The 21,417-nt window shown below is 33.7% G+C and overlaps 1 protein-coding gene across 7 annotated transcripts in view; it reads left to right on the top strand.

Annotated features, from left to right (window-relative positions):
- The window catches only part of LOC144959427 (globin-1-like), a 228,071-nt gene that overhangs the window by 32,524 nt on the left and 174,130 nt on the right, over positions 1-21,417 (top strand). The window contains exons 1-2 of one of the 7 annotated variants that reach the window (XM_078892071.1): positions 6,250-6,449; positions 11,932-12,505. The exons of the other annotated variants lie outside the window; for them this stretch is intronic. Coding sequence (XP_078748197.1) covers positions 12,279-12,505 — 227 coding nt within the window. The 5' untranslated portion in view covers positions 6,250-6,449; positions 11,932-12,278. Of the gene's footprint in view, positions 1-6,249; positions 6,450-11,931; positions 12,506-21,417 lie in introns of those variants that run through there. 7 annotated transcript variants of the gene reach the window in all.

Genomic DNA, 21,417 nt, shown 5'->3' with positions numbered 1-21,417 from the left:
AAAAAGAAAATTTTTTTCCCCCAGTTTATTCGATTTTCGGTTCATCAAAAACCGATGAGTTTTTCAAGGGGAGCAGAATGTTAATATAGTGTTTGGGCGTGTGAGATTTTATTTGAATATTTATGAAAGTCGAAATTGGCCACGAGTAGCCATGGCCATCTGGAAGCCCTGCCCATTGAGTCTCTGAACAAGCGAGCGAGTTTGTTTCGTTATATTGTTTTGTCGGAATTTCATGATATTCAGAGAATGGAATAATAATGTCATTTCATCAGTGGATAAATACCAAATCATCTTATAATGACAATTCAATCATAATGTAGTCTAGACATTTCTCAAGTTCGCACGAACTTGATCAGTGATGTGTTATGTTGATGGACAAAAAATCCCATTGGAGTTAAATGTCGTTCAAAATCTGTTAGGTAACTTTCATTATTTTGCTATGCAAAAAAAATAATTAAAACCTCGATTCACTCACACTGGCTGCACGGGTTACTAATGTTGACAAAATGAGTTTTATTTATTCCGCATATAAAGCATTAATTGCGAACATAGAATAAATGTTGCCATACAAAATAAAACTAAAAAATCAGGTATGGTGTAGTTTAAAGGAATTCTTTATAGTCAAATATAGAGTTGCCTGCGATGTGACTGTGTATAGAAAATATAAAACAATTAATTTAGCAATAAAATAATGATAATGATAATAGTGTTATCAATACTACTACTAACACTACTACTACTACTACTACTACTACTACTACTACTACTACTACTACTACTACTACTACTACAACTACTACTATTACTACTACTACAACTACTACTAATAATAATACTACTACTAATACTACTAATACTACTACTAATACTACTACTACTACTACTACTACTACTACTACTACTACTACTATCTACTATATAACTACTTACTACTACTACTACTACTACTACTACTACTACTACTACACTACTACTACTACTACTACTAGTACTACTACTACTACAACTACTAACTACTACTATACTACTGCTACTACTATTACTACTACTACTACTACTACTGCTACTACTACTACTACTACTAATACTGCTACTACTACTAACTACTACTATAGCTACTACTACTACTACTACTACTACTACTACTACTACTACTACTACTACTACTACTACTACTACTACTACTACTACTACTATTACTACTACTACTACTACTACTACTACTACTACTACTACTACTACTACTACCACTACTACTACTTTAACTATTACTACTCGTCTTATTATTTTTAGAATTTTAATCTAAGACAATATCAATAGCACCAAAGTTGCAATATTTTTACGTAAGAGCACGATGAATAACATGAAATGACACTTTACCAAAACACAAGAGGGCGACTTTCTCCAGAGTGAAACCAACATTTTAGGACTGTGCTCTTGGAATAAGCTACCATTGATGAATAATAACACTTACTAAACGTATGATTTTTCATTTGTATTTTTTGTTTGTTTAGTGTTTAATGAATCTTTTCTGTATAATTCAATTCCGTACAAATGCCGGCATGATTATTTATCGTTTCTAGTGCGATCTGTTTTTGAAATTATTTATACACCTATTGATGCTATGCATTTAGGTAAAATACTCATAACAACTAGCCGGATAAAAATAACCAACTAACAAAACTATGTGTGACATTGAGCGTTTATAGTGTGATTGATAATATATTATATACTTCAGTGAGAACTTTTCATAAAAATGGTTGTCTGAAAACAATGACAAAGAGCTGGGTGAGGTCGATTTCGTTCCTTCTATACTTGCAACCGGACAAAAATACCATCTTCAGTGTAAAGTCATCTACAAATTATAATTTTTTGTTTGTTAATGATACATTGCCATTAAATACTGCTATGATACCTGCTTTTAGCTTTCATGTTTCACAAATTGTGACTACCCCCAACCACTCAACTAAATTATTATAGGTCATATAATATATCATATGCAGACTAAAAACGCCATCGTTTTGATTAAGGAATATGTAAAAATAGATATATTTCCCTTTATTCACCCCAGGGGCAAATTTTTTGTTTCATCCTTACATATTATCAGATTGAGGTTGTAAAATCAATGGCATTGATTGGGGAATAATATTGTGTTTATTTCGACCCTTAGGAGTATTTTATCTGCGTGTTCTAAATCGACCCCAATTCATATTTCATATGGTTGGACTGGTAACGCAAAGAGTGATTTAGAAGTAGTGCTTTGGACTGGAAACAATTTCGTAATTTCGTAATTTGTTTTTTTAGTATTTGTCACTTTTAACTAGTTAACTGTGTGTCATACTCTGGAAAGACACGTATTTAAAAAAATGGCGAGAAAACTCATCTTTCAAATATCGATCGATTTAAATGACCCTCATCTTGGCAAAAATTCTAGAACCTGGCCGAAGTCCCAGGTTTGAGAGTTTCTGCCAAGGCAAGAGTTATATAAATCAATTGATATTTTTGAAGGACGAGTTTTCTGGCCAAATTTTTTAATACGTGTCTTTCCGGACAATGACAGGTAACTGGTTAATTCTCCACAGTGATGTAAGTGTTGGAATTTCCTAATATTCTCTTTATGATAATGGTAAATGATAATGGTCGTGTTTTGAAATGGACAATAATATAGTGTGCCTTTCGCATTTCACGTCATAAACCGTATCACGTACATTAAAAAAAAAACTAAAAGAAAAAATTGAGCTTTTATATAGAACAATATACATTGAACGTGCTCAATGCACTTTACAATACGTCCCTGGCCAACAGCAGCATTTTACATATAGGACGAGACATGACGCCTGTTTGGCGATATTACATTTTTTCTGACAGAGACAAAGCTGTAACCGCCAGGTATTCATTTTAATCTGAGTACGGTGAGAAAATGTGAATTAAGATCCTTGTCCAAGGACTAAACTAAGAGCCACTGGGGACTCGAACCCAGTAGGACCTTCCGATCCGAAGGCGAGTGTCAAACTACTAGACCACATAGCCTCACAAGACTAATGAATAATTTCTAATCTATTCATTTTCTAATATGGGGGAAACTCTTGTGTTGTAAACAGAATATTATGTATTGGTGTCACTTTGATGAAAAATATGTAGCTAACCGTTTCACAGCGGTGTTATTTCGGAGATGAACCGGACGCCGCATTTTTGTATTTGAATTCTTAGTGTATAAAATGTAAGTTTAATTATATAAAAAGGTGGGTATAAAACAGTGCCAAGACAAAAAAGAAAAGATGAATTTAAGAAAAACAAATCATCCCAAAAGATCAGTCTGTCTCAACTGGGGATCGAACCGTCCAGTGATCAGGAGATATGAGGTTCGATACCCATTCGAGACATGCTTATCTTCTGTGTTTTTAAAAGCATTTTTCTTTCTGCTTTGTCTGGCATTTTTTCGTATAGATATACACCTTTTCAAAAACTTTTTTTTATTATTTTTTTTATATTAAAAAAAATATTTTTATTTTTATTTTTTAAATTTTATTTATTTTTATTTTTAAAAAAAATATTTATTTATTTATTTATTTTAAAAACTTTTCATAAGCTTTAATCTTACTTATAAAATTAAGAAATTAAGGAGCAGGCACCGGTTTAAGATAAAGAACTGAACAAGTGTGTATGAAAGGAGCCACACAAAGCAAGAAAGAAAAATACAAGAAAATAAAAACCTTCCCACAGTCGACCTCGAGTTCGAGTGATTTTTTGGGATTTTTTTTCTTCTTTTCAGTTCTTTATTTTACAGTGTCTGCTCCTTAATGTTTCACTTTGATAGGATATTTTATGCCCTTTTATTTTAGACAAGTACGCGTAGTATTTCGAATGGCTGTAGATTTAAACTTTACATTTCTGGTTATTTTAACCCGTTAGCTGTCGTACTCTGGAAAAAAAAAAACAAAAACACGAATTTAAATAATTGACCAGAAAACTCGTCCTTCAAATATCGACCGATTTAAATGACTCTAATCTTGGCAAAAACTGTCATATCTGGGACGTCGCGAAGTCCTATGTTTGAGAGTTTTAGTCAAAATTTGGGTCATTTAAATCGATCGATAATGAACTTGAAGGACGTGTTTTCTGGCCACATTTTTAGATAGGATGTCTTTGCGGAGTACGGCAGTTAGCTGGTTTAATGTTTCGTGTGGTATCTTACTATACTTTGACAATGCGTTTACCGCAAGCTTAGTCATCGGCCTTAATCCCAATCTAAAAATAGCTGTGAGTCAACTTAGTTGACAATAAACGATTTTGTGTGTGTGTGTGTGTGTGTGTGTGTGTGTGTTTGTATGTGTGTGTGTAAGTAAGTAAGTAAGTAAGTCGGTGTTAAACCATGCGTCTATCCTGTTAAGTCGCATATTAAAGTTATCTGTTTATTCACCATCGTATCCATTAATTAATTTATTTATTGTTTCATTTTATTTGGTAAACAGAAAGAACCCGATATAATATAGCCTAACACGTAACAGTTAATCATTCAGTGGGTTACTGGAATTCATGTGTTAATATCAAACTCCAATTCCTTCGTGTGGTTCATTCTAACATGACATTACCACATTGACTTGGTGGATGGGTTACGTATCTGAAATGTTAAACTGATAAACTAGGAACCAGGCACCTGCGTAAGATAAAGATCTGAACTAGAGTGTATGAAACGGTGCCAGACAAAGCAAGAAAGAAAAATACAAGAAAAAAAAACTATCCCAAAAAATCGGCGACCTTGACTGAGGATCTTTCTATAAAGCAGGACTAACTATTTGGAACTCGCTTCTTTTTTTTCAGTAAGGCTCACGGGTAGCGCAGAAAATTTTAAGAAAAATCTGAAAACTCATCTTTTCCAGAAATTTTTATGGTTGCCATTTAAATTTTCTTCTTGATGAGTAAATTTTTCGTTTTATTTTTTGATTCCATTTTGTTGAATGTCAATTTCATTTTGTAAAACTTGCATAGTTAGTGTGTGGGACTGTTCTGTTTGTGTGTGTCTGCTTGGCTCGGTATGAGTGTGTTTGTGGTTCGATAAATATATTGTAAGGTGCTTTGAGGCTTCGGCATTTAGCGCTATATACGAACACATTATTATTATTATTATTATTATTATTATTATTATTATTATTATTATTATTATTATTATTATTAATATTATTATTATTATCGAACTTCAGGTCGGGTCTGAGGTTCACTCCTCAGTCGAGGAGAACTGATTTTTTGGGATAGTTTTTTTTCCTTGTATTTTTATTTCTTCCTTTGTCTGGCACCGTTTCATAGACGCTATATCGCATGTTAAATGTTGTGTACACGTCTTATTTAGTCATTTGACATTCATTTCACAAACGTTCCTATATACATACACAATGCAACATTGAAGAACAACGACACAACCCATGTAACAAAAACTCTAGACCAGGAATGTTTAACTCCTTAAAGATGACCCCAATTTTTTAAAACGTATGAAAGCTGAAAGTTTGGAGAAGTCTCGGCTTTGAGACTTTCTGATACGTTAGGAGTTGATCTAAAGTTATCGATGATAGATATAATAGAAAAGCTTTTCTCGTCGAAACAAAAAAAGGTGTTTTGTCATTTCACGACAGAACTGGCATCAATATCACGACATGGGTAATGCACGGACATTATAAAACACAATGCTATCATCAAAACTTGCTCATTCTGCAAATGTTGACATAAATCTTTACACAGATTTAATACCCCGATAACAGTTCCAAATCTTTCATCTCTCATACATGTGAATTATCGAAATTACCTTTATTACTCCTCCCCCCCCCCCTCTCCCCTAGAAAAATGACACAATCAATATTTTTGTTCTTTTTGTCTTTGTAGTAAAAAGCGTCTCAACCAGAGACGGATTGCTCTAGTTGGCTAGTTATCGTGATTAAGTATTGATTGTAAAGCTGATTTGCCATGCCCTGACAAAACACTTTCTTCATTTTGGCCACAGATGTTTTATTTCAACCATCGATGAATTTTGATGACACTTCAATTGTCAAAAATTCTTAAATATGAGACTTCTCTGAAGTCTTAGGTTAGAGATGTTTTTAACGTGTTGGAGATCATTTTGGTTTATATGGTATAAAATTTCAGGCAAAAATGGAAAGAAAAAGGTTTCATTAGTTATGGGAATCCGCAATTAAATGAATAGCACCCCGACATCTAATCTAGAACTAGGACTTGTTCTCACATGGTTGTCATGAACTTGACACATCAGAGAGTGCATGGGCCTTTGTCGTCGGTGGCTAATTGTACATTGGTGTTGATTAAGGGACAAACATATTCTTGCTAATGGTTGACAATATTATCTTATCTTTCTTCACACGTCTCGCTGGATTTCCCTTAAAAGTTTCTTTGCCAAGAGATCTATGTGATAGATGGCGTGGATTGACTCTACAATTATACCTGTGAGTTTTGCTTATTGTCCTTTAATTATGACTTGACATTTTAGGTCTTAATAGAAATTGAATTTCGAGGATTTGTCAACAATTTCAGTGTTTTGGTGCAGGATTGTGATGTGTGATAATACTTGATGGGACTATTGGTATTTAGGTAAAATACTCACAACATCCCTAGCCGAATGCAACGTAAACAAATCTGTGTGTGACCTTGAACACTTATCGTCTTTATCTTCATCAATGCCTGACCAGGTGGCTTGTAAATTTGATACAACATTCTTTAATATGTAGTCTCAAAAATAATTTATTCTGCTATTATTTTTGACAGAGCTACAGCCACGACTGTAATCGAGAATGCATCTTTAATTTCATGAAGGTTAAATTATATATTGAGAACACTGTTCATATAAATAGTAAAACTAGGTGATAAGTGATTAAACGAGCAGAATGAATAATGAAGCGGGGATATTAGAGATATCCGCTTAGTACTAATCGTCTAATTCAGAGCCTATACTGGTATTTTATCAATGTAAACTGTCCGATAAATACCCGGTTCACATATCATTTCCATTCATTTCAACAGGGATGAAGTTCGGTCGTGTCTCTAATTGACAGCGTTGTGCGGCTATGTATTCTTGAGGTATGACACTCGCTTTCGGGTGACACTCGCTCGGCGCATAGTTGAGTCCTTGGAAAAGGCTCTTTACTCACATTCTCTCACCGTACTCAAGTGTAAAATGAGTACCTGACCGATAACAGCGTTGTCTATCTCCGAAAAAAAATGTAATATCGCCTAACAGACGTCATGTCCCGTTCTACTTGTTAAGTGTTGCTGTTGGCTAGGAACCCCTCGTAAAGCGCTTTGAGCACGTTTAATGAATATTGCTCTATATAAAACAACTCATTTTTAAATACATCATTTAATCATCTAGAGTCGAGGCTCGATTTTGATATTTTATAAAATGCGTTTCATGAATCTATAAAATTCGAATCGAAGTTCATCGTTCCTATTGCTCTTTTCGTGAAAACAAGAATGGTTTTGGGGTTTGCAGTTCTCATCAGATTGGTAATAGGAAAAATTCACAATTCGACAGTCTCGCTATTGAAGGATTGATTGGCTTTGTGTCTTGTGCTGTGACCTGTAAGATCTTGGTTCGAGTCTTGCTGAGCACGACGCAAAGTTAAGTCCTTCGAGAAGGCTCTTTGCCCACATTATCTCATCTTACTCGGGTATAAAAGGAGTACCTGGTCAGTATGAACGCCTTACAGGTGTCATACCTTGTCCATCGCGTATAATGTTTCTGTTGTCTTGGGATCCACCGTGAAATGCTTTAAGCAAATCTATGGGATATTGTTCTTAAAGAAAGTAGCTTTTCAGAGTCATGAAGTAGGAGTTTATCCCATTTTCTTTAGCGGGAAACGGACAATAGCAATTGCTTGCTACCATTTTGATAGGACGCTAGTCTACCGCAAAATACTTTCCGTCAGATCAAATGGACCCAGCTACCCAATCACTGTTGGGTGGACATGGAGTTCAGAAAATCTCGACTTCATCTGGGATCGATCTCGATCCCTTTGCTTTTTAATCGAGTGCTCTACCGAACAATTGGGATCCCCGATCTGTACGATTTTTTTCTAAAGTAGCACACCTCTATATTGCAACATAAATGGAATAAGGTTCTATTGCAAAGTGTGATTTAAAAGAGAAACAAAATTCATTCTAAAATCCTAGCCGTTTTTTTTCTTTTTGGCTGTGAAATTGCTTTATTTATGCCTTTTTTACCACATTAGTTGAGGAGTTCCATGTCACACTGTTAATAAAACTTTCGTTTTTTCCACAAACATTTAAAGTAACCTATGTTTTATACTTGAAATCGTAAAAAAAGGAAATATATTTTTCAAAGCTGTCACATATTAATGAAAAAATAGCTTCCGTCTGATGTCTTGAACACGTGACATTTCGATTCAGAATAATTTACATCGTTTGGACAAAATAGATTCTTGTTGTATTGCCTCCATGTTCTGAGTTTGATCGATAAAAAATAATTTCAATCATACATATCATATCGTGCCGGCAATCCGTCCCTGAGGTGTGATAAACTTTATCCGCTTTACATAAACTACATTCCTTTAACTACCAAAGACGGCAGTGGCAGTGTCTCAGTTCGTTATGTTTTGATTAATGCTGATTGTTTTAGTATGGGTAAGTATGTAATATTGATGTGGTCTCTTTTGAAAACACCAATGAATGTTACAACACCTCACTCGTGTGCTTTCGATGTGTCATTTTGATAAACTATGATTGTTCAGATCTATCATTTCCACTTGGTGATATTTTGAAATGGAATAGCGCACTAGAAATTCAATTTAATACCGTTTTGGGACGATGTGTCACATTTTTGTTTCACAAACATTTTGGACAGTGCAAATAAGAGTACGAGTACTTACATTAATTGATCAAAACAACAACAAACAACAAAAAACAAGAACAAACAACAGCAACAAAAAAAATCAATACAAAACAAAAAACAAACCTTAAAACAAAAATAAATAAACAAACAAAAACTAAAAAATAAACAAAAACAAACACCAAAACAAAAACAAAACAAATCAAAACAAAAACAAACAAAAAATTGATTTAAATCTCGACTAATTACAACAGAGAAGAAAGTACGACAAAGTGAAATTGAGACTGTGTGAAATGCAACAAAATAAGAGGAAACCATCAAAGTTTATGGTTCCCTACTCAAAAATAGAGGCTAATTTGTACGATTTCATACCATCAACCGTGAAGTAGTGGAATACTCTCATATCCCCAGTCAAAGAACGATAAAAAAGTTTGTGGAATATTCACAATGTTGAATCTGGAGACTAAAAAGTAAAAAGAAGAAGGAAAAATTGTTTCTTTCACTTTTTTCTGTTTGTATTTAATCAAACGGGGTTAGTTATACTCAAAACCAGAGTATCCCATATTATATGATATGATGATCCGTGTACTAGTGAGATATATCTGGTCATGCGAAGTTAATTTTTATTTCGACTTTCTAAAATATTTCAAGAATTCTAATTAGGGATTGTTTTTTTATTTATTGTGGAAGCATAATTTTCTTTGAGTGCAACAAATGGTTCATTTTGCTCACTATATGCTCCAATTGATTTTGTCTTTGCAAAGACAGAGGTATCGGCAAGCCACGGACGTAAGCGGTTACACAACTTATTGATTGAGCACCGAGCGATATACTATCGTGTTGGAATGTTAACGATAATTAATTTCACTCATCTAGGTCTTATCCCAATTTTATAAGGTTAAAGCGCTCTACAAGAATAAAAGTAAGTAGTTAACATGCATTGCATATAAACCAAAAACAAAACATTGTTAGTTGCAGCCAAGTTACATTTATAAATAATATAATGAAATTCAATTTTCTGTGAACACCCAAACGGTTAAGGGCACACGCTTGCGAACACAAACACACACACAGACACACACACACAAACACATACACACAAACACTCGCACACACACGAGCGCAACTCCACAAATATGGGAACAAACCATTTACGACATAAGGTGACTAGACTTAAATCTTGATCTAAAGGATTTTTGGGTTTGTCTTTTTTGTGTTTTTTTTTTTGGTAAGGAGTTGCTAAACCTAATTGTATCCGGAAGAGCCGAAGTATGACGACTTGACGTTCAAGTCAGATAATTCCACTTAAAATCTGTAGAGTAGATTTGAGAAATTTGTGTAAAATGCTTCACCTAAAAAAAGACAAACAAACAAAAAACAAACAAAACAACAGCAATAAAATAAGACACTCCCCAAAGTAAAACCCCAATCAAACGAAACAAAACAAACCAATGCCCGTCCACCCCCTCCCCCGCCCGGATTTCGAGATTTAGAGACCATTTAAACCATTCATTCTATTGGTTACATCGCTCATTGTCGCTTGACTTTATATGCACACCATCTCATTATCAATGTGCGATTCAAGCCATTGACCCAAGAATTTCTTTGGTCTCAGAGAGAAAATGAAAGAGAAGGAACGAACGTACGAAATAAAGAAATAAAAAGAGAGAAAGAAGGAAAGAAATAGAAAGAAAGAATGAGAGAAAAAATAGAGAGAGAGTATGAGAGAGAGAGAGAGAGATAGAGAGAGAGAGAGAGAGAGAGAGAGAGAATGAGGGATAGGGATATATAGCACGACAGATAAATAGAGAGGTAGATATATATATATATATATATATATATATAAGAAGAGAGAGAGAGAGAGAGAGGGGGGGGGGAGGGGGTAAAGGGAAATATAGATAATATACACGCCTGCCTGGATGGCACTCATTAGTTAAAAGAAAATCCGTTTTTATTCAGTGAATATATTTTTATATTCTTATAATTTCTTACGCCTACATCATCCTCTTAGAACTTCTCATTAGTAAAGAACATTGATTACGACAAGATCCTAATCCTGCCTATCCGTATTTTTCAAAATATATTGATTTTATTTTTGTCATAAATGTTGCCTCCCGGATAAATTAACCATACAATTTTTTATAGAGATAGTTTAGTTCAAAATGCCGAATGCTGTTTGAAATTTTAAGTAAAAGAAATTCATTTAATGATCTTTCTAAAAATGAAAAAAAAAGTATCATCCTGTAATCTTTAGTATTCAATTTAGAGAGCTATACTATTGCATTGAACAAGAAAAAGCACGTGTAGTTGTTTGTGGTCCAATTTCGCTACTTTGTCTTTTTAACACAAGATGAATACAAGTTAGAAGAATAGAATCTAAAGGAATCCAATGTGTGGCATTGCTATGGTATTGCAATATACCTCTCATTAAACTAAAACATATCACAAATTATAGAAAAGAGTCTTTATATTTCACTATTGAAGCTTTGTGGTAAACATTATTCATTATAAAACAAAGTAAATGTCACCAACTTCCTGGTTCAATTTAGACCACGCCTGAGGGATCCGTTTTATTCTTTGATTATTCCGTTCATGTAAAAAGATCTATTTGTACAGTAAATGAGATCCATCTATACAGTAAATCAAGATGAATTGATTTTATTGCTGTGTTATATTTAGTTGCTTCATAGAATGCGTAGGCGATGTCATTTAACGGCGCTAAAATCCGAAAGTTTTGACTTTAAATTATTCGTCCATAGCCGGGTTTGAAAAGAACAGTTAGTAACATACTCCAGGGTTCGAATCCCGCTCTGATCGTCGCATAGTTCAATTCTAGGAAAAGGCCCTGCACTCACATTCTCTCACCGAGTTGTCTCTGTCGAAAAAAAATAATTGTATTTTCGGCCAACTGGTGTCATGACGCATGATAAATGTTGCTGTTGACCAGAGGCCGTTCGTAAAGCGCTTTGAGCACCTCTTGTGGATATTGAACTATATAAATGCTCATACTTTAAATGCTCTTGATAGATAGATAGATCTCTCTCCTACAATATCCTCCAAATTCTAAAGACTATCCCTTTCAGGCCTATAGCAGACAGGATTTAGAACAAAGTTACCGATTTTTAAATTACATGAAAAGTGCATATAAATAAAGCTTTGAAACTTGTGGAACTTTGACCGGATCCCTAACTTTTTCTCAATAGTGTTAATATACTACCACATAAACAAATAAATTGCTATCTGTAACAACAACAAACCGGTGAAATTTTGACTTTACCCCAAGTCTCAAAGACTCCCACTTCAAATGTAAGACTCGTCTGCATAATATTATATAAGTTCATTCCTTTACCGATTTCGTTCCGTTGTGAGGATACTACTTCTGCCAATTCACGACGAACACAAACCTCTACAAACTTTACCACCATCACTCATGGGTTGCAATCACAGTAGAAACTTGATGCTCATCAAATCGAGCAATGTAGAACCAGACCAACAGTCGCAGAACGTCAACAATGACCTCTACGTGCCCCCTGTGGACCTCAATTCCGCTTCTGATCCACGCTGTCCCCTGGACGTGAGGCAGGGATACAGCCTGAAGACGTCATGGAAGGCTATCCGTCGAGGGATATCAACTACAGGAACTGACATGTTTTCCAGGTAAGAATAATATTTGGTACACCGAGAATGTAACCAAACGCTTCAAAATGGTATTATATCGGGGTGAACCAGATAGTAAAACTGAAATTTTAGGTCTAAATGATGAAACTGCTTTTTAATTGAAAGATGTCCCATTGAGAAGAATGAATGTATTTTCGAAAACTACTTCGGTGTCAAATTTTAAATTTTAACCTTGTCTAAAACTTTAAATCCAGATTTCGGATTCTGGTTCACCCCGTTATGATAACGATTAGTGACATTGGGCTATTAATAAACAATAAAATTACACTACTCGGGATGGGTGATTTTCTAAAAAAGGAAAATCACACAAAACACATTCATATTCTCTCTCTCTCTCTCTCTCTCTCTCTCTCTCTCTCTCTCTCTCTCTCTCTGTCTTACTTTTCCCTTTTGTGTGTGTTAGTCTCTCTCGTTTTGAGAGAAGATAAGAGGTTCTATTTTCAGAAATAATCCCATCAGCGTAATTTGAATTATTAAATGCATAGATAACCTTTCTGGTCGACATCCTTGAGGTATGCAGTTTAATATGAGTTTGGGTGTCATTGGAATTAAGACTATATATATATATATATATATATATATATATATATATATATATATATATATATATATATATATATATAATATATATTATGATCGTGTTGGATACAAATATGGTACGAATAGTGCTCGACATGTAGCAATGGAGCGAATTATTATATTTTAATATTTACCACAATGTTGGAGTCAGTCTACATCGATGTTTCAGGCCTTTTCAGCCATCGTCAGGACTGTGTGTTGCATGAGTTTGCTTTGTTGTGTAACTGAAATATATATATATGAGTGTTGGTGGGTACTTGTAGGTACGAGAGTGCTCGATATTAAATAAGAACACTCATATTATTCTGTCGAGATGATCGTTTCGATGGGTTTCCATCTCTTCGGCCGACTATAGGTCCGTAGTGTACTTTCAAATGAGTTCGTTGTGGGTGCTTTTTGTCCTTTTTTTGTTCCAGTGTGTATGTTATTGATTGGGCGGTGATTAGTATTGTTATGTAGTGTTCTCAATATATTGCGTATGTATATGTGTGTGAGCGTACGCGCGCATGTATTTGCATATATGATAAAATGGGCCTCTTCCTAACTGTTCTACAAGGTTATCAACAAGAAAAGTGTCCAGTAATTTATTATTTATATTTTGGTATTTTGGTACTCACCTGCCGAGCGTTCAAATCTCTGATCTGCTGCTCTGTTGAAAATAATAGAATAAGATTGAAGGTACATTATCAATCAACTCACTGGGTTAATCAATATCCGTCTGAGTGGGGTTCCTGACCTCTCATAGTGGGCAGGGAGGTACTTACTTCGTCTTGCATCCCCCAACTTGCTTTCTGTCTTTGTCTTGGAATGATATTACATGGTTTTGTCCTGGTCCTGGTCAGATGCCCTGTACATGAGGGTATGGTCTATCTCAATTTATCAAATTAATATGTAAAGTGTTGCTATTCGTTCTTGGTTGTATTTTTTAAAAACATTTTTGTGCATTTGCATATATTATATATGTATACATTGTCGCCATAGATTCTCAACTTTGTGTTTATACATTTTCATGCATGCAATGTCTGTAAACGAATTTCTATTTTTTTGGATGAATAAAGTATATTATTATTATTATTATATTATTATTATTATTATTATATTATTTATTATTATTATTATTATATTATTATTATTATTTATTATATTATTATTATTATTTTTTATTATTATTATTATATATTATTAAATCGATTGATATTTGAAGGACGATTTTTCTGGCCAAATTTTCAAATACATGGTTTTCCAGAGTACCGCAGTTAAGTTGATAATTCTTTTTCATGCCTCTTTAGCTCGATCACTCACTCAATCCTCTCCGTACCGCTTGTACTTGAGGGATCACCACCTGTCCCCTCAGCAGCTATTCTTTGGGCCATCTCGAGGGACAACCTCTCCGCTTTAACTCCCTCTCCACGGTAATTCTCCAGGTCTCCTTTGGGTGGCCTCGCTTTCTCTTTCCTTGGGGGGTCCATCGCAGAGCCTCCCTTGCCAGTGTTTCATCAGGTCTGCGACAGACATTCCCCAAGCACTGCCATCTTCTCCTTTTAATGAGACTCTCCAAAGATTCTACCTCCTCTCTAGCTCTCAGGTCTTCATTTGAGATTACCCATTGCCTCTTTTTGTTGCTATCATATTATGTTATATATACAACAATACGCTGAATTGATCAATTTTACCGTCAATCATTAATTACCACAATTGCCATTTACCAAATTACCGATATTAGCAATAGACAAGCTTGTACTTGTTAATTTTTCCTTACCATATTCCCACATATATCGTTTTCACGAGTTAACTGCCGTAATCTAGAAAAACACAAATTAAACATTTTGACTTCGCGAGGTTCCAGGTTTGAGAGGTTTTTTTTCCAAGACGAGGGTCATTCAATCGATATTCGAAGGACGAGTTTTCGGGCCAAATTTTTAAATACATGATTTTCTAGAATACGGCAGTGAACTGGTTACATGCCTGTTATTCATAATAATCCGATTTTCACAGTATTTACGCTATTAGGTAAAAATAGTAATATGATTCATGGTATCAAGACAGTTTTATATCGGGATCGATGATCATATTATTTGCAGGTTTTATATTGTGGGATTGTTTTAAACTCGTTCTAATGAAGTCTATTTTCCCTTGGTTTGAAAGTATTTCTATTACAACAGTGAGCCCATAATAATTTGGGTTATCAGACCTGCAAATAAGTACATGTCGGTAGGCATGAACCAATAAGTGCCAATGAGTTAGTTTAAGATCAAAAGTAACCAGAAATGATCAGATAAAAAAAAACCCGGAACATCTTTTTTCTCCTTGAAAATATACAATTAGCCAAATTTTTTATGTATTTGTTTGACAAGACAATATCTTTACAGCCTCAAAAAAGATTTCTGTATAATATCCATTGGCAGTTAGTGAAAGGATTGTTTTTAAAACTTGTAGTATTGTTCAGAAATGATTAAATAATCAAGCTCCATTGTACCACACGAATTTGTGTCAAAATTATAATCCACTGCGGCCACTAAAGTCGGCTGAGACTTAAATTATCCCTAGAACTATATTATCCCTTGGTCATAGTCTTTTTCTGTAAGTTAAGAGCCGCTGAGCAGTTATGTGGACGTTGAGCGCTATATAAGTAACTTATTATTATTATTATTATTATTATTATTATTATTATTATTATTATTATTATTATTATTATTATTATTATTATTATATTATTATTATTATATTATTATTATTATTATTATTATTATTATTAGTATTCTTCTTATTATCATGATAATAATAATAATAATAATAATAATAATATATAATAATAATAATAATAATAATAATAATAATAATAATAATAATAATAATAATAATAATAATAATAATAATAATAATAATAAAATTTATCTAAAGACAACTAAATAATCCTAACCATTTTCTCCGACCGCATTGTTTTTTTACACGAATAAGTCGACATGCTTCTCTTTTACTCAAATATCAAAGGACAGGAAACACGAGTCAAAAGCATTTCCTCCATATCTATTATAACCTTACCCTCCCATTGTTCTTGCTCGGGAAATATGCCAATCATGAAATGCCCAAGGGCCATGATGAGCCTCTTCCTGGTTTCTCTCCCGTATGCTATGCATTTGGTCCACAATTATTGCCCATGTGATTATTATTCGTTGCTATCGTACATTATCGATTTCCTCCTGGAATCCCAGACAGTGTAATCCTTAGTTTCCATATTCACTTCTCATCAATGTGTAGATCTTGAAGCATGACTAAACTTGAGACGTACGGAATTTAAACAATTTCTTTCTCTACTCTAGGTCATTTCCTGTGCGGCTATGTGGTCTTGTGGTATGAAACTTGCTTTCGGATCGGAAGATCCTGGGCTAGAGCTTCGCTTGACGCTTTGTTGCTCTTTACTCACATTCTCTCTTCGTACTCAGGTGTAAAATGAATACCTGGCCGTTTACAGCGTCGTCTGTCGGAAAAAATCGAACAGGCGTCAACTCTCGTTCTGTATGTTAAATGTTGGTGTTGACCAGGGACCCTTTGCAAAGAGCTTTGAGCACGTTTAGTGGATATTGAGCTCTATAAAATCTCAAGTTTTTTCTTCTTCTTTCAAATAGACTTCAAATTGAAGTTCGATGGATGAGATCTCAACTGTATAAACCAAAAATCGAAAAATCTGTTGTTTTTTCCGCGAAATTTAACACCGAGATTTCGATGTACATTGTGTCAAAATGTGAAACTTGTACTTTTATTAGTTTTGATAATGCAAAATCCCTGCACCATATTCTTGTCAAAACGCTCAGTTTTAAACTTCTGTAATTTTTTCATCTCGACTGTATAATGTAGAAATTGTTGCTTACAGGAGTTGTGATCTCAGCCATTGAATTGTTGTTGACATAAATGAATAATAATTGAAATAATTAGTTATAATTGCATAAAAGATATATCACGATATATACATATTACAATCAGGACATGAGACGGTCTGAATCCACTCTTTGTCTAATATTTGACTTCGGAGCTATTGATAAGCTTCTACTTCCTGGTATCAATTTAAGATTATTTATAGATGATTGGTTACATTCAAAAGAAATTGTCATTGAAGATTACAGCAACATCTTATAAACTGACTTTTTACACTTTGCAAAAATAAAGAATAAAATAAATCCAGAAAACACCACGTTTTGAACGTCTCAAATTAATGACTATTTTCTGAGAAATTCTTCTTTCCTCAATCATAATGATATTTTATAAGAGACACAAATGCCCATTGACGAGGCTTTGGGGTGGAGATAAACAATAACATTCACAATTGAGAGGCTGTAGGGCATGATGTAAAGAATTGATAAGTCAGCAATGTAAAATCAGACGATTCATCCACCTCTAAGATTAAGACACTGACTGTACCACGACCACCACTATGGGTACCACCACCACCAAACCTCCACCTTCAACAACCACTACCACAAACACCACAAACACTATCACCACCACCACCACAACCACCACCACAACCACCACCATCATCATCGTCATCATCATCACCACCATCATAGTCATCATCATCCTCATAGTCATCATTATCCTCATCCTCCTCATCATCATCACTATCATCAACAGTAGCAGCAACAGCAGCGGTATAATAATAATAATAATAATAATAATAATAATAATAATAATAATAATAATAATAATAATAATAATAATAATAATAATAATAATAATAATAATAATAATAATAATAATAATAATAATAATAATAATAATAATAATATATATACTTTATTCATCTAAAAAATGGAAATTCGATTACAGACGTGGCATGCATAAAAATGTATAAACACAAAGTTGAGAATCTATGGCGACAGTGTATACATATAAATATATATATATATATATATATATATATATATATATATATATATGTATATATATTATAATTTATAATTATATATATATATATATATATATATATATATATATATATATATATATATATATGCAAATGCACAAAAAATGTAAAAATAGACAACCAAGAACCAATAGCAACACTATATATATTAATTTGATAAATAGTCCGAACTTGTGTGTGTATATTTAAAAGATAGTATTTAATTTAAATCGCAGTTGCGCGTTAAAAATTCGAACACCATGTGGCAAAAATGAACAGTTCTTCCACATTTGAAATTGGGCATTGGGTGAGTATAACTCCTGGCTTTATCAATTATCCGATCATTTTTTTTTAATGTCGCAAATACTGGCATTTCCACACCATGCTGTAATACAAAAAAGTAATAATAAAGTCTCCAAAACGGATCTATAAAAAAGGTTGCCTAACATTTTGTCTATGTCAAATTCTGAAAGTTTCCGAATAAAATACATTCTTTTGTTCAATTTAGAGATAACAGCATCGGTTTGTAAATGCCACTGCAATTTATTGTCAATAAAGATACCCAACTATTTGTAAACCGTAACTTGCTCAACAGCTTTGCTTGTTAATTTTGAGCGGACTGATGGAATTTGTGTTCTTTCTAAAATCAAAAATCATTTCTTTGGTTTTTCCTACATTTAATTTCAGGGAGTTATCTTTACACCAACCAACAAATCTGTCGATCTCAGATCTGTATGCCGTTTCATCATCTTTAAATATAAACCCCTAAAGGGTAGTGTCGTCAGCAAATTTTAAAATTGGGACCAAGTCACTTGTACAGTAATTTGTGTAAACCGTAAAGAGGCGAGGAGAAAGAACACACCCTTGAGGGGCTCCTGTATTAGTAATTATTTTATTAGATTTGTTTCCATTAATTTCTACAAATTGTGTTCTCTCTAAAAGAAAGTCTAGAATCCAGGAAACCAAATGGGGATTTATATTCAAACATTTCAGCTTTTCAAGTAAATGGGGCCGAATCGTGTTGAATGCTGAAGAAAAATCAATAAAAGGAATTCTGCAATATGCCTTCATCAATAATACAGCGACTATAAGCAAGGAGAATTATAAAAAAATCACTATAATAAAATGTAAAACGACCCATATACAATATTATAGTTAACTCTATTTCTTTTTTCGTCTGAATTTAAATCCCTTATTTGACAATGCACTCTCATCAAATTTCCACCAAAGGGTAACCGAATCAATTCAATCAAATCGGAATATGTTTACGGAGTGATATTTATTTAGACTCGTCCACTTCCCTCAACTAAATTTACCCCTGCTATTTTAATTATGGCATTGCAGAACAAACTATTTGCTTAAACTTTAAAATCCATTTAATATAACAGAATTATGATCATAGCAGATAAACACACATGGAATATTAAGTTATATGCAATATGATATCAATTCTAAATACACAATGGAAGATATAAAAACAAAAAATACCCAAAAAAACAAAAAACAAAATAGAACAACCAACTAAACAACCAATAAATCAATCATTTATTCATTCATTCATCCATCCATCCATCCATCCATCCATCTATCCATTCATTCATTCATTCATTCATTCATTCATTCATTCATTCATTCATTCATTCATTCATACATTCAATCAATTAATCAATCCATCAATCAAATGTCAAATGTGCAACAGACATCGGCGACCATATCTCTCCAATTCTATTTATATCCAATCCTCCTAAAAAAAATCACATACATATCATTCGCCCCCCCCCCCCCCGATAAAGATTTATTGAGATTTCGTACATTACAAATGGCCATTATTTGATTTCCCCAACTTTAGTCTGTTCATAAAATGGAAAAACATATAGAGAAATACATAAAAATCAGCATTAAGGAACAGAAAATCAATTAACGTCTAAATATGAATGCTGTCTAATTCATAATATTCTAAGTTATTTAAGGTTCTTATCAAGTCATGTGTATTCGTGGAGGTCAATAGATCCTCGAGACAAATCAATACGATGAATACGCGTATCTTATTGAAATATGTCGAGTATTTATGCAATAAAAAGAGTATTTGAGCAAACCTTGCCAGTAACAGAGAAATCAAAACAATATTTATATTAAATATCTAGAATACACCTTATGATGCCTTTAGGAGAAATATGCTACCGTTTCGTTGTATGTTTGACAAAGAGGGAAAAATAGGTTTCATATCTAAATTCACACTTATTTCTTCTTCTCTACCCCTAAATCGGCTTTTTGAGCCCAAATTATATGGCTTTCAGTCTTTTTTTCCATTAGTTTAGCCCAGGCCCCAGATGGAGCCCCTCATCAGAATGAAAAAGGGTATGAAAAGTACTGTTTGATAAATCAACTCAACAGATGAAACCAATTCATTGCCTTTATTATTTCTTACAAAAAGTGCGTGATATTGTGAACACAAATGGAATGGATACAATCTTATTTATACGTGTTCTTCAATGTTTCAACTTTCCATATTTTGATGGCCACTCCTTATCAAAATCAAATAATTCTTACCAAATGTGTGAGAGAGCGTTTACCAATGTTTCATCCAGATAGCAAATACCGTATTCTTCATTGCGTTTCTCTTAGGTATCGGCTTTTTCTTTCTTCTTCTTCCATTAAGGCCAAAGCTTCAGGCTGAAGATTGTATTGCCGTCTTTTCAGTAACAGGGGTTTTAGAGGGAAGCAGGGAACGAATTTTTGAAGTTATCAGTCGAAAGGGCTTTTTTGCAAGTGGTTGGTAGGGAGTTCCAAAGTCGGATGGTGGATGGGAAGAAAGAGTAAAGATGATGGTTGTTCTTGAGTGGGGGATTTCAAAATTAAATGCTGAGTAAATTTCAAGTATTAATCTTCGATGAGTATTACCGCCTATCACAATCACTCCCCAGATATCTGCGTTTTCTGCAATCATGCGTTATAATAATTATGATATTGTAATATAAGCGGATCTAGACTTCTATTAATTTTTCTCTAATATATAGCATCGAATTATGCATATCGAGGTCAAGGTCTCTGGTATGAAATAATCAATGTAACAGCAGTAACCTTGATCTTAAAGGGTTGAAAGGGACAAAGAGAGGAATGTAAAAAAAAAACGCGAATCTTGTTATAATATAAACTTTAAAATGAACACAAAACTGTAGTCCTCCAGAGCCATTTGTCCCATGGAGTCGGGCTTTATCCCGGAGTCTATGTCGTGAAACACACAACAGCAATTGCTTGCTATCCTTTAGAGGGGACACTAGTCCACCGTAGAGTACTTTCCACCAGATCTAAGAGACCCAGTTACCCACTCATCTAGATGGAAAAAAGAGGGTCAAATAAAAGGCCTCGATTCTTTTGGGTGTGAATCAAGTGCTCTACCAACCGAGCTATC

The sequence above is a fragment of the Berghia stephanieae genome, chromosome 1, assembly GCF_034508935.2.
Source record: "Berghia stephanieae isolate SIO BIC M18660-M18661 chromosome 1, UCSD_Bste_1.3, whole genome shotgun sequence".
Lineage (NCBI taxonomy): Eukaryota > Metazoa > Mollusca > Gastropoda > Nudibranchia > Aeolidiidae > Berghia > Berghia stephanieae.
Note: the sequence above shows the minus strand (reverse complement) of the source record. Positions and strands in the feature narration are given on the sequence as shown.